The sequence below is a fragment of the Mus pahari genome, chromosome 14 (genome assembly GCF_900095145.1).
Source record: "Mus pahari chromosome 14, PAHARI_EIJ_v1.1, whole genome shotgun sequence".
NCBI lineage: Eukaryota > Metazoa > Chordata > Mammalia > Rodentia > Muridae > Mus > Mus pahari.
Genome location: NC_034603.1, coordinates 82,187,153 through 82,202,176, shown reverse-complemented (window position 1 = coordinate 82,202,176; position 15,024 = coordinate 82,187,153). Strand labels below are relative to the sequence as shown.

Genomic DNA, 15,024 nt, shown 5'->3' with positions numbered 1-15,024 from the left:
GGGTGTGTGTGTGTGTGTGGGTGTGTGTGTGTGTGTGTGTGTGTCTGAATGCAGTTGTCCGTGAAGGTCAGAGGTGGCTCTTACCCATAAGCCACCTCTTTAACCCCTTATATTTAATTATGTATTTATAGCTTAAGTCTGCATTTTTATTATTTTTTAATTTTGTGTCTGTGTGAGATCAGACCTTTAGAAATTCTCAGAACTACAGGCCATTTGTGTGCTACCTCATGTGGGTGCTGGGTCTTCTAGAAGAACAGCAAGAGCCCCTAACCACTGAACTGTCCCTCTAGCCCTTTATTTTTATTTTAAATGATATCCTTAGACTGGAGATGTGGCTCAATGGTAGCATGCTTTTCTACCATGTGTAAAGCCCTGGTTTGATCCCAGTACCATACAAAAAAGGAAAAGATTTTCATTAAATGGTATTTTATGTGTGATTGTATGTGTGTCTGTGTGTGTGTGTGTGTGTATGCTGGGTTATGTGTGTGTATGTGTATGTGTTGTATGTGTATGTATATGTATGGTGTATGGTATGTGTGTATACGTGTGGTGTGTATATGTGGTGTGTGTGTACATGGGCATGCATGTGCCTGTGTGCGTGCCCATGTATGTTTACATTCCTGTGTAAGTAGGTTCTCATGTGTGCATGTGTGTGCCTATGTGTGGGAGTGTGTGTGTGTGCACACGCACATGCACACACATGTGAGTGCCTGTGTATGTGTGTTGGTTAACTTCCTCCCATAAAAATTTGATACTAGAGATTCGGTGTACCTATATCTATCTATACTTGCAATTGTCTGGATTTAAACAAACTGCAGATTCCCACAATATGGGAGGCTGACACTGGAGGGTGAGAGCTTGAAGCCAGCTTGGGCAGCACAGCAAAACTCTGTCTTATAGAATCAGAACCAGGGCTTGTGGATTCAGGTCAGTGGGTAGAGTGCATGCCCAGCATTCGTGAAACCTTGGTTTCAGGCTTCAGACCCTCATAAAACAGAGCATGCTGGGGAATGTCCATAACACTAGCACTTTGATGTTGGAAAAAGGGAAATGAGAAGGTCAAGGCCAGCTGGAGCTATGTGAGATCTTGCTGCAAGCCCACACTCTCCATCTTTCTCTGAGTCAATCAATGCCTGTGGCCCTAGTAGTCATTGTGGCAGATGCCCCTTGCCACACAATGGACAGTGACAGAGGCCCATGGAGAGACAAATCCCTGCTGCCACAGGCTGAGCCTTCACCAATGCCCTCTGCATCACAGGGTTTAAACTAGGCTACTGCCATGGGCTTAGCCTGGGCTGCCTTGTACACCCTTGCTACTGCAGCCACGGTGCCTTTGGTTGCTCTCCTCTGTCATGATTCCCTGCAACTCAGGTGAGGGCTTTGCTGTATCCCATCCTTTGTGTCTCTCTCTGCTGACCAGTGTGTCTGCATCTCTCCTTGTGATTCACATCTGTCTTTCAAGGTTGTCTCCCATTGCATTTGTTCAGTAGAGGAAGTTCCCTGTTTACACTGCTGTCTCTCACGAGCCATGACTTGGTCTTCTCAAAGATTGACATCATCTTTCTTCCAGTATGTAAAATTGAGAAGTTTTGACAAGGAAGTTACTGAGAGAAATAAAAGGGAGAGGCCTAAAGGAAACTCAAGATGAACTTCAAGTCCTCCAAGGGTGCTGCCATCTGTGGCCACCAAGGACAGGAGAGGAGACAAGACCATGTGGCAGTTCCCTGCTCTGCTCCTCCTCTTCCTCCCAGGTAAGTTGCAGGGGCTTTGGACACTTCCATGTCAGTGGTGAGGGCGACACAGTCTACTCTGGGTTAGGGAAACCCGGCTGATTCATTCACCAGCTGCTTACTCCCAAAATAAAAGGCAAGTTTTTGGCATCTGGTGGATTTTGTGGGTATTGCAGGAAAAAAACAAAACAAAAAACAATTTTAAAAAACAAAAGACAAACCTTTCAGAGTGTGTTTCTCATCCATAGCTGCTCCAAAAAGTCGATGAGTAAGTGGATGAAGTAATTCTTTCAAAATATATTTTGGGTTTCATGTTTGGCACATACAGCCTAGGATGCCCCTGACCTAGTGATCTTCCGGACTCCTCCCTCTGAGTGCTGGCATTTCTAGCATGCAGCTCCATCTCCAGGTACATTCTGAGATTTAACTGACACAGTAATTAATACTTACAGGGACTGGGTGTGGTGGTGATTGCCTTTAATGCCAGCACTCAGGAAGCAGAGGCAGATGGGCCTCTTTGAGTTCAAGGCCAGCCTGGACCACATTTTGAGAAACCCTGATGGAGTACAATGTAGCTTTTGTACATGTATGTCCAGGATGTAACAATCAGATCAGGGTAGTGGGGCTTTCATCAAAATCATTTGTCATTTCTTTGTAATCTTTTGTATGACGTATTTTTAAATGTTCAGTTTTCAGACATGCTTTTCATCTCTCATGCAACACTAAAAGTTGTCATTCCCGTCAAATGACAGACACCCCTGTGTCCCAACAGCTCCCCTCTACATCACAAGCACACTCTCCTGTCTTCCCCAATGCCTCTCCCGGGCTGATAACCTCTGTTCTGTTTTCTACTCTTTTGAGGTTAACTTTTGTTCTTTTGAGGGAAAAAAATGTGTCTCTGTGATATATATATGTATAAAGGGTTTTTTTTTTGTGTGTGTGTGTGTGTGTGTGCACATGTGCATGTGCACTCAGGTGCACACATGGGTACACACATACATGTGGAAACCTCAGATTGGCACTGGGTCCCTTTCTCTATCACTCTCCACCTTGTTTGTTCGGACATGGTCTCCCACTGCTCCTGAGCTCACAGATTCAGCCTATCTGGCCAGTGATCTCCAGGATCCTCCTGTCTTTGGGGTTACAGACACCCCCCACCTACCTGACTTTCCACCTGTCAGACCCATGGTCTGAAAAGATTCTCTCCCACATGGCAGGCTGTCTCTCCATACTGTTGGTTGAGGCCTTTTAGTTTAAAAAAAATTACATTCAGCAACTTTTGTTTTCTTGCCTGTGGCATTAGGGACATACTTTGTTGTTGTTGTTGATGATGATACCCTGAAGCACTTCCTTTATAGTTTTTCATTTTTTTAAAGAGTTAATAGCTGTCTTCCAACACACCAGAAGAGGGCATGGATCCCATTACAGATGGTTGTGAGCCACCATGTGGTTGCTGGGAATTGAACTCAGGACCTCTGAAAGAGCATTCAGCGCTCTTAAACACTAAGCCTTCTCTCCACCACCTAATGGTTTTTCTTAAAGACTTACTTATTTATGTATTTTATATACGTGAGTTCTCTGTCTTCATGAACAGCAGAAGAGGGCATCAGATCTTACTATAGATGGTTGTGAGCCAACATGTGGATGCTGGGAAGTGAATTCAGGACCTCTGGAAGAGCAGCCAGTGGTCTTAACCACTGAACCTCCAGAGCCTCCTTTATCATTAAGGGGGTATTTGATATTTGTTGCTGGTGCACACTGTGTAAGCAACTCATCAATGGTGCTGCATCCTCAGACCTTTCCAGGAGCTCTGTGACTCAGATTCCAGGGATCTGAAGGAGAGCACAGGGTCTGTGTGCTGTGGACTCTGCACTACACGGAAGTCAAATTTTTTGATGTTATTTTGGTCAGCCTACAAGGCACTCATCCTAGAGACTGCTGGAACCTCTAAAAGTGGCTCCTGTGTTGCTATGCTTTTTTTTTTTCTTTCTTATTTTTTTTTCTTTTGAGGTTTTAACCAAAAGGATAACGATGCTGATCTGCCTTGGGAAAAGGGAAGCCTTTCACTGGTTGTTATTCAGCTCATGAACTCTACTGGGCACAGTAGAGTTCTGCCCTTGGAGGAGGAGATCAGTGGTCCGTGTGTTTGTGTCTTCCAGGCTGCTGCACTGCTCAGGATCCAGTCACAGGTCCAAAGAAGGTGAGCGGTCAGGAGCAGGGCTCCTTGACAGTGCAGTGCCGATACACCTCAGACTGGAAGGAATACAATAAATACTGGTGCCGAGGAGCTGTTCCGAGTATATGTCAGTTTCTCATTGAAACGGATACACCAGAGCAGTTGGTGGAGAAGGACCGTGTGTCCATCAGAGACGACCAGACAGACTTCATCTTCACAGTGACCATGGAGGATCTGAGGATGAGCGATGCTGGCATTTACTGGTGTGGAATTATGGGGACTAGATATGATCCCGTGTTTAAAGTTAAAGTGAACATTGACCCAGGTAAGAAAAAATTTCAGAAAATCCTGGTTGGGGTGCAGCGGTATTGCAGTAAATCTCCAACCCAAATATGTCCCAGCTATGAAAACACAACTCAGTTAATGATTATATTTTATACACCTAGACTGAGCAGATGTACCGCTACACTACCATCTTCCACATCTATGAGACTACTTAGAACTTTTGGGTTCTCCAGGCCATGCACTTCTGCCCTGCTTTTCTTCTTCCTCCTCCTATGCATCCTCTGCCTCTCCCATTTTCTCTTTCTTCTCCCACTCCCCCTTCCACTTCTCCTTCCTTTTTTTCTGCCCAATCATCAGCTCTCCTTTATTTTACCCATTAAGGTGGGAAGCAGGTTTACAGGAAATCACCTGAGTGCTGACTCAATTCTTGTTAGCAGCCACTCACCAGAGAACGGAATTAACATCAAATGTAATTAGCCCCAGGGCTATCTACAACATTTCCCCCCCTTTCTGTCCAATTAAAAGACTATTTTATCTCAGAGATAATTGAACATAACTATCACTATTTTGTAATTTAGAAAGTACAAGAGAACTAACCCGCAGTCATTCATCTTTGTTTATTAAATAGAACCCCTGTCATCTGTCCTTACTTAAAAGACTATAGTTCTGCACCTGGCTATGTCTTGGCTTCAGATTGAATGCCATCTGAAAACCATCCTCTCAAATCTNTTCCTCTCAAAGTAAAAAGCCTGGGTTGGCTAGGAGACTATGTAGTTTTTCAACCCCATCAGAAATCCAAGAACGGCTGATATTAACTGAAAATACACAGGAAGCCTAACACAGCTTCCAAAACTTAGCCAATTTATAGAGACCGCTGGTCACTTGGACAGTCCCTTACTTTAACAGGTTGGAGCCTTGGTCTTCAGCCGACTGGCCAGGGTCATCTGAGAGACTTAGAAGAACAGGAATATTAAGGACTAGCGAACTCTGTCTCTGCAGGATCAAGCTGCCCTAACCTGTAATTTTGTCCTTTCTTTGGACAGTGTTATGTCTGTAGATGAAATGAGGCCATTCTTGCCTAGTGGCTGCAGTAATTCAAAGATGCTCAGTTTCTTCTTTGAATCCAAGACAGGGAAAGCTGCCAGGAACAGACTAGTCTCAATAACAAGTGAATAAATAACATTAAACATCACATTCTGTGGGCCTGTGACATTTTTGGAAACCAACTATCTGTGTGAAGTAATCTGGACTGTTCTCCATTACCTACTTTCAGCCATTTCTGATTAAAATAACTGAAAACCCCCAACAATAAACTCAGAGCCATGAATTTCCTATTTGGCCCTTAACTCACAGGCTTAAACATCTCACATCTGTTTATAATAACAGCAATAGAAGGCCTGGGTCCAAGCCCTGTACTTCAAAATTTTTAGTATCAAAGACAACGTATAATAACCACCCCTAGTCCCAAAGCTTACATAACTTGGATGACGACTCTTCATAACTTCTTTAAGCTGAATATGGGCATTGAGATATTTTTGAAGGGAGGAGAAATGGTAGGGAAATGGGGGAGTTAGTTGGCCTTCAGAAGGCCACACCAGTGATTGTATTAGTCTCTGACGTCTGTGTCCTGACTGGATCCAGAGGAAAAAACAAGACATCTGGAGTTCAGGCAGGTCAGTTCAGCATGTCTGGTGATGAAATTCACCAAGACTGTATATTCTGTAATACATAAATCTCAAAACAAAACTTTAGTATCATCAAGATAACCTTTCTGTTTGATTCTCTGGTATCTAGTTCTTCAGGAGGTCTCCCTCTATCAAATCTGACCCATATAACTTCGGAAGATGTAAATACCTTAATCAGCTTTTCCAAAAACACAAAGACAAAACCTTTCCCCCAAATCAACATACCCTTCAGCCGGTAACCACGAGAACCTGTAGCTTGCCATCTGTCCCAAAGGAACAATAAAACAACCACAATACTCACAATCACACACATTTTAGCCTATTTAGGGCTTTCTAATTTGTCATGTCAGGATATTAACCCAAAATTCCCATGGAGCCCACGTTAGAATGAGTCTCCTTCAGACTTTTTCATACCATCTTCAAACAAATGATTCACACTTCTATTTTCCTTTCCTTTTTTCTTTCTTTTTTCCTTTCCTTTCCTTTCTTTTTCCTTTCCTTTGTCCTTTCCTTTCCTTTCTTTTTCCTTTCCTTTGTCCTTTCCTTTCCTTTCTTTTTCCTTTCCTTTGTCCTTTCCTTTCCTTTCCTTTCCTTTCCGTTCCATACCTATATATAAAAGGCAGCTTGTCAAACCAGGATTTAAACCCAAAATTCTTGTGGAGCCCACATTAGGCAGAATATGAGTATCCTGTAAGACTTATTAGAGCAATATATCTTTATACCATCTTTAAAGCAATTAATTCAAACTTCCACTAATAACTGCCTATAGGAAGTAGAGAGTTAATGGTTAAGCTCTCTGCCTAAAGCAGCCATTCTGTTATACCATCTATCTGTTGTGCTCTCTGCCAGGAGCCACAGACATTTATTTAATTAATACCTATTATAACATCTATCTGTTATGCTCTCTACCTAGAGCCACAGTCTTCTATTAATTAATACCTGTTCATAGCAGGCGATTATCACTACTCTTTCTATTGGAGTCAGTGACTAATATTCCCTATCTAGTTCCGAACCACAGGTAAAATTTCGCAACTTTAAATACTATACCTGCTTATAAGAGGCAGCTTGTCAAACCAAGATTTAAGCCCAAAATTCCCATGGAGCCCATGTTAGACAGAATATGAGTATCCTATAAGACTTATTAGAGCAATATATCTTTTTACCATCTTGAAGTATCAAAAGGTTATATTTCTCTCTTTATATCAATGTATTTCTTGGTCTGGAGCCCTTTGTACCTTTGTCTCCCAATTCTTTATTCACAGGGAGAAGCTGAGTGTAAAAAGACCCTCGCTGTCTGTGTCCCTGTTTGGGGGTGGGAGAGGCAGGGTGGGGAGCGAAGGATACAGGGATGCAAACACAGAATGGCTCTCTGGGGTGCAGAAGCCTCTCTGCCATTCTCTGTAGGCCCCTCAAACCCAGTCAGCTTCGAATCCATACTGCTACAGCCTAGGTCACTGAACGAGCCCCATTCAGGGGCTTGGGGGTGAGCAGTGAATTTTTAATCTCAGGTCAGTTGAATTCAAATCAATATGATGGGCACCATTTTGTTATGGTAAATCTCCAACCCAAATATGCCCCAGCAATGAAAACACAACCCAATTAATATGAATATTAATTCACATTAATTAATGCCGGGTGCCTAGATTGGGCAGATCTACTGCTACACTACCATCTTCCAAATCTATGAGACCTCTTAGAACTTGCTGTTTCTCCAGGCCATGTGCTTCTGCTCTGCTTTTCTTCTTCCTCCTCCTCTGAATCCTCTCCCTCTCCCATTTTCTCCTCCTTCTCCCACTACCCCTTCCAATCCACCTTCCCTTTTTCTGCCCAATCATCAGCTCTCCTTTATTTTACCAGTTAAGGTGGGAAGCAGGTTTACAGGAAATCACCTGAGTGCTGACTCATTCCTTGTTTGCAGCCCCCTTACAGAACAGAATTAACATCAAATATAATTAGCCCCAGGGCTATCCATAACACTGCGGGGTCAGCGACCCTTGTAAAAGCCTTACTAGAAAAGATAAACTGAGTCTATTCTATTTGTCTTGTTTTCTCCAAGAAAGAGGGTGAGGTGGGGAACCCTTGTCTCCTTGTATACCTGTCTTAGATATTCTCAGTCCTACAGGTCTGGGAATTGAACTCACAATCTCATGTGTGCTAGCCAAGCACTTTGCCACTGAGCTCAAGTCTCTTCCTGAGACCCCGCCCCCTTTAACATAACATAAAGGAAGCTGCAGAACCTTTAATTCTGGGCAAGACTGAGTAACAAGGATGAGGTTTACGTCTTGCTTTAAACATCTACAACAAAGAAAATAGACAAATATGGAGCTGGAGAGACGGCTCAGTGATTAAGAGCACTGGTTGCTCTTCCAGAGTATTGGATTTCCTTCCCATCATCTACATGGTAGCTTGCAGTCATGTATAATTCAGTTTCAGACCAACTGATGTCCTCTTCTGGCCTCAATGGGCATTGCAAGTGCATGGTGCACATAGATACAAGAGAACACCCACACACATATACAAAAAAGTTTTTCTAAAAAAATGAAATAAACAATTATGCAAAACCGTAGTGTTTCTGCATATGGTGCACCAGTCATTAATGAGTATGCTCTGAAGGAAGCAAGTTTCAAAGGGAAGCTGTTTCTTTTCTCTACACATCATCTTCCCTTAGAAAAGAACTAAAGTGTTAGGCCTGGTGGCGCACACCTTTAATCCCAGCACTGGGGAGGCAGAAGTAGACAGATCTCTGAGTTTGAGGCCAGCCTGGTCTACAAAGTAAGTCACATTCACTCTGGGGCTACATGGAGAAACCCTGTCTCCAAAACTAAATAAAGTAAGTAAGTAAGCAAGCAAGTAAGTTCTGGATGGTGACTGGGAATTGAGACACTTAATTCCTAGGAAAAGAACTTAACACCATACCCAGAGCTGAACTACCCACAGGAGGACTAAACCATATTCTCTTCTATCTCCAGCCCCAGAAAGTTCATTTATGACCACCACAGCCACAATTCTGACATCCACACCACCAACCGTCGGGAACACTGGCAAGGAGCAAGTGACTTTGAGCAGTCCCCACACCAGGTAAGCAATGCTGCACCCTGGCAGCTCCTTCCCACTGGGCTGACCCTGGGGCCTCTCCCCAGGATGGCCTCCTGATAGAACATTAATGCCCAGGAATCCTGGGATTCAGGAAAACCAATCATTTCTTGCCTAAGTGTATGCCAAGCATTATTTAACATGCCTACATTTGTTTATCTGAATATCAAATTGACCTGTCCATCCTGTAATTTTATTTGCTAACCTCAGTACCTCTCCTGTAGAAACACCAGGGCTGGCAGATTCTCCTGTCAAAGCCTGAGGTGGGCTCCCCAGTCCTTTCACCTTTTAGTGTACCAAGGCTCCACTTCGAAGCCTCAGCTGCAGGAAGGTAACATCTTCACCTGAGTGACAGGAGAGATTGAGCACAGCTTTTGTGTCTCCCCTGTGTGTCCCCCAGAGGGTCACAGTTGTGTCTCCACTGAGTTAGAAGAAATCCCTCTCCCATCAGCTACTTGTTGCAGCTTATAAATACATCTTCTTCCTATTCAACTCTGCCAAGAGAGAGTGTGGGATGGGGTTGTCTCCACAGTGCAGAGGAGGAGTAGGAAACAGAGGACTGTGGTGTGCCTGGGTGATCTTGTCATTCTTGAAGGTTCCAGAGGAATTCCCAACACTGTGGAGCTACCTTGGCCTAATTTCATCATGGTCTATTGGGGTCAAGTCTCCAGGTCAAGGACACAGATAAACCACAGGCTAAGCTAAGGCATAGGTCACCTCTCTATTTCTCCCTGAGAACTGTCCCTCGGGTCTCATCCAGTCCCCTGTCCTTTCTACTGTGTTCTTTCTGCTCTCTGAATCTTAAGTAAGACAAACATCTCAAAACTTCCCACCTCAAAGGCTCTCTCAAGAATTCTTTTTAATAATTTTCTTTCTCTGCTATGGCATTGGAAGTGATTTCATTGCTTGTTTTGCAAGTGGATGTAAAGTTAGTTATCAAGTGACAGAGGATTCCAAGTTCCAGAAATGTAGAGAGTCCAAGAGAGTGTGAAGCACAAAGAGAGTTCAGTCCTTGGAAACATTTCAGGACATTGGATGGTGTGATCTGCCAAGTGTTATCTCTTGATCTCCAGGAACATGTCTGGGCTAACATGTCACAGAGTATCTGCAGTTGTAGATGCTTTCCACAAGCTGAGGATGGCCTCCTATTGGGCCCAAGGAGAAGCCAAGGATGGCCAAGGAGGGAGATGGAGACCTGGACAGGGAATAGAGGATGGCAGGGAGGTGGGCAATGGGGCTTCATACTGTTCAGGCCCTCAAGGTCCCTCAGGGTACAATAAAGGGACACAAAGAACTGGGACAGCAGTCTCAATCCACTGACAGAGTGGAAGCAGCCATCACCCACTTCTAGGTGTAGTGAGCCCCAAGCCTCCTAAAACATGGGTGCTGATGAGGTGGGCAGGGTCATCCTGGTGAAGGATGTAGCAGAGGCCAAGGTCAAAGGCCAAGGAGCAGTGAAACCTTCAGCCTGGTGGAGGGATATCAGGTAAAGCTTTCCGGGGTGAGAGCTAATCCTGCAGGCAGCATAACCAGCCATGTACTTGCAAGGACACAGACTTGGTAGCACCAGGCTAGTCCTTGCCTGGTCTTGAAGGCTGGGATATGGGCACCAGGAAGGCTGAGCCTTCTATGCCAGGTGGTGGCTTACTCCCTGCCTCCTTTGTTTCCTGCAGGTCCCTGCTAAGCAGCATCTACTTCCTGCTGATGGTCTTTGTGGAGTTGCCTCTGATCCTGAGCATGCTCAGTGCTGTCCTCTGGGTGAACAGGCCTCAGAGATGCTTTAGGGGAGGTGAAACTGATCTGGTTAAAACCCATAGTCCTGTTGCCTAGGATAGAGAGAGGAACACTTCCCAGAATATGGAAAATAATCTCTGTGTGTCTGTTGTCTCTGTCTCTGTCTCTGGTGTGTGCGTGTGTGTGTGTGTGTGTGTGTGTGTGTGTGTGTGTGTGTGTGCACGCACCTTGTTGGGGCAGATGTATATGTGGGAGACATTTATTGGACTCATTCCCTTAGTATGTGAGACAGGGTTTCTCATTGACCTGCACCTTTGTCTGGTAGTTCAGACAGCTGGCCAGGGAACTCCAGGGATCTACCTGCCTCTACCCCCCATCTTGCCATTGCAAGCACACACAACTGCCCTAGCTTAAAAACAAACAAACAAACACCTTAGGTTGTAGGGATTGAATTCATGTCTTTGTGCCTGCAAGGAAGGTAGGTGCTTTACCAGCGGAGCCATCTCCCCAGTCTGGTAAAGACTCAGGCAGGTATGGAGCAACTGGTCAGCAGTGCCATGGCTCTGGTGTGATGTGATTAGACCCCGACTAATCCCACTCCTATAGCAGGGACAGCTGAGTTCTGGAACCCATTCACACCCCCTTTCTCAGAACACCCCGCAGTCCCTATCTGGGGCTATCTTCCACTGGTGACTTCCAAAGAAGAAGAAAATACAATAAGACATCACATTTCTTCCTAGCGTCCCAGTTCCTTAGAGGACACGTGCCGATATTAGACAGTGGGCACCAGCCAGATGATTAACCAAATATCTGGGTAATGTGGCCTCACCAAGTGGCATAAAAGTTTGCCACTGTCACACTGGATATCTGTCCCTCTTGGGGAGGACACACCCTGCTTTCTTTTTTGTCAACACAACCCAGTGACTAAGCCCACTGCAAACCAAGATGGAGTATTTGACCTAGGCTCTGTACCACCTGCTCAGGTCCCCAAGTAGTAGATTAGTCTTGGTCCCTGAAATCTAGATTGCCCAGTGAGACCAAGTGGGGAGGTAAGCTGCAGGAAGCAGCTGGTCTCTTAGGAGTCAAAAACCCACATCACCCCATGACCCCTCCAGGGATGAACTCTGCACCAGGCCCTTCCACTCTCTCCCTTTCACTCAGACACATCTATTGAATGTCTAAGTATTTAGACCCCCTCCACATACAAGCTCCAAAATAAGACAGACCTAAAGTCCATAAAGGAGGCCAATGGGCTCAAAGTTAAATGCTTGGGGGGGGGGGCAGTTGTTCTCGGCCTGCCAGCCTCAGCCATCCTGCGTTCTGCACCATGATAGTCTTCTCCTCCAGTGGGGCTCTGACTCCCACAGCCAAACTCTCACCTAACACGGGTGTACTCCCACTTTGTGTGAGCAGAGTCCCCCGGTTAGCATCTTCTCCTTGATGACCTGTGTTGGGCTCTAGTGAGCCTGCCTCTTATTAAGAGGACGGTTTTCATTTGCTTCCGGGGTGTAGCTGCCGGTAAGATGCCCACGTTCCTACCCATGCTCAGACAAACAATCATGGCTAAATTCTGTGGGATACACACACACACACACACATGCGTGCACACACACTCACACACACACACACACACACACACACACACACACTATATAAAGTAAAGGAGGAAATAAAAAGAAGCATAGAAGTGAATAAGTAGGTAGGGACAGAAAGGGAGACAAGGGAAAACCATAGCAGTGAAAATGACTTAAATTCATTAAAAAAAAATCCTGTGAAACTGTATAAGAATTTTTAAACAATAAAATAAAAATTTGAAGAGGGAAGCATTTTCTCTCTGTGCAGCCCCTCCTTCTTTCTGGAATAGGTTCTGTCAGCTCAGCACACACACACACACACACACACACACACACACACACACACACGTGTTCTGTTTACTCTCCCTTCTGTAAGCAGCCCTGAGGGTAGCACCACCATTTCTGCTTTAAGTGGATTCCTTGCCTGCACAGCTTCTCTTTTTCTCATTACTCATCTTACTGCCTTGTCGGCAACCTTCCTCATGACGTGGCTTTCCTAGTCTTAGCTGGCCAGCGGGCACTGCATTCTCCCTCCCCTCGTGCTGTGATTGTCCCTGGCTAGAGCCCTTGAAAATCTGACAGTGGAGATTCCCAGAGCTCCCTGTCATTTCCTCATGGTATGAAGATAGGTCTTTTTCTATATCTTCTGGGATGAACATCCCTGAGCTAAAACGTAAGGCAGACACAGTCCTATCTCCATCAGACACCCCTGCTCTCACACCAACAGATCATGAAGAAAAGAACACAGTTTAGGAATCCTTCTCCTTTGCCCCCAATATCAGGGACAACTACAAGCAAGTTGCCCCATACTACATGGAGAATGGTAGCTGAGGTCTGTGAGCCCAAGTCTAGCATGGCTCCTCTGTCCTACATCTGTACAAGCTTGGCTCTGTCCTCTGCCCTGCTAGTTGATGGGTCTGCTCTGTCATCGTCTATTCTATGAGGACAGCATCCAAAACTCCAACATAACAAGTTGGTACAGACACCATAATATGCACAAATTCTCTTATCATCATTTGCACTCAAAAAATCTTGGTAAGGACCCCCCAAAAACCATGGGCCCCATGCTGAGCTTGGGACATGAGGGGCTGGGATCCTGCTGAGCTCTGAGTCAGTGTCAGGAGTATGGAGAGGCTTCTAAAGAGACTGTGGCATGATCCTAGAAGACAAAAGCCTCTCCCCTCGGCAGTCTTTGCTGAAGGAGATGGTCTTTGCTTATCCAAACTGTTTTATTCATTGCAGAGGTGGATGCATATGTCTAACTCACAGTGAACCAGAGATTAAATACCTTCTGCAGGAAGGGATTTCCAGGAAGGAAAGCTCATAGGCGCAACACTCTGGGCCTATCTACATACCTCATTATCATGGAAACCTCTAGGATTTCATGCTACAGGACTGGTTGTCAAGGTCCTCTTAGTGGGGTGTCATGTTCTCCGGCTTCAGGACAGTAAACTGCTCTGAAGTTAGTTCAAACTCCTGTCATCCTCAATTATGGGAGTTATCAGGGTTTTGAACGGCTACAACCTTACCAGTTCTTCTGTCTGGTGGCACCATTCACTGCCTCACACTCTGTCTTGGAAAACAAAAACCGAAATGAAATTCAAAAAAGACCATACAATTAGAAGTTGGTGCTTGCATTTTTTGAGGATAAACATGGGTAGCCGTAAAGAGGATCATGGGGGAGGGACCAAGATACAGGCTGAAGCTGGATTATGAGGTAAAGAGTCTGAGTCAGTCACAAATAGGGAAAAGACAACCGTGTTTTAGTCAAGAGCTGAGATAAGCTGGTCTGTCTGGCCCATTCACCAGTCCATCAGTCTGTCCTAGTCTGCTTTTTGATGCTGTGATAAAACACTGACCAAAACCACCTTGCCGGGCAGAAAGGTCGTATTTGGCTGGCACTTCCAGAGCACAGTCCATTTTGCAGGAAGTGTGCAGGGGCTCAGCAGGACCCTGGAGGCAGGAGCTGAAGCAGAGGCCATGGAGGGCGCTGCTCACTGGCTTGCTCAGCCTGCCTTCTTAGACAACCCAGGACCACAAGCCAAGGGATGGCATCCCATCCATCTATCAATTAACAATCAAGAAAATATCCTTATGACCATACCCACCATGTCCATCTGATGGGAGAGAAATTCTCAGTATTAAAAACAATGAATTTATGAAATTCCCAGGCAAATGGATGGATCTGGAGGGTATCATCCTGAGTGAGGTAACCCAATCACAAAAGAACTCACATGATATGCACTCACTGATAAGTGGATATTAGCCCAGAAACTTAGAATACCCAAGATACAATTTGTAAAACACATGAAACTCAAGAAAAATGAAGACCAAAATGTGGACACTTTGCTCCTTCTTAGAATTGGGAACAAAACACCCATAGAAGGAATTACAGAGCCAAAGTTTGGAGCTGAGATGAAAGGATGGACCACCCAGAGACTGCCACACCCAGGGATCCATCCCATAATCAGCTACCAAACACAGACACTATTGCATACGCCAGCAAGATTTTGCTGAAAGGACCCTGATACAGCTGTCTCTTGTGAGGCTATGCCAGTGTCTGGCAAACACAGAAGTGGATGTTCACAGTCAGCTATTGGATGGAACACAGGACCCCCAATGGAGGAGCTAGAGAAAGTACCCAAGGAGCTGAAGGGGTCTGCAACCCTATAGGTGGAACAACAATATGAACTAACCAGTACCCCCAGAGCTCGTGTCTCTAGCTGCATATGCAGCAGAAGATGGCC

The 15,024-nt window shown here is 45.1% G+C and overlaps 1 protein-coding gene across 1 annotated transcript; it reads left to right on the top strand.

Annotated features, from left to right (window-relative positions):
• Nucleotides 1–1,677: 1,677 nt before the first annotated feature.
• Nucleotides 1,678–10,863, top strand: LOC110332632 (CMRF35-like molecule 5). The gene is made up of 4 exons (XM_021213927.2): nt 1,678–1,751; nt 3,890–4,231; nt 8,846–8,954; nt 10,643–10,863. The coding sequence occupies exons 1-4, from the start codon at nt 1,712–1,714 to the stop codon at nt 10,797–10,799; spliced, it is 648 nt and encodes a 215-aa protein (XP_021069586.1). The 5' UTR covers nt 1,678–1,711; the 3' UTR covers nt 10,800–10,863.
• Nucleotides 10,864–15,024: the final 4,161 nt, after the last annotated feature.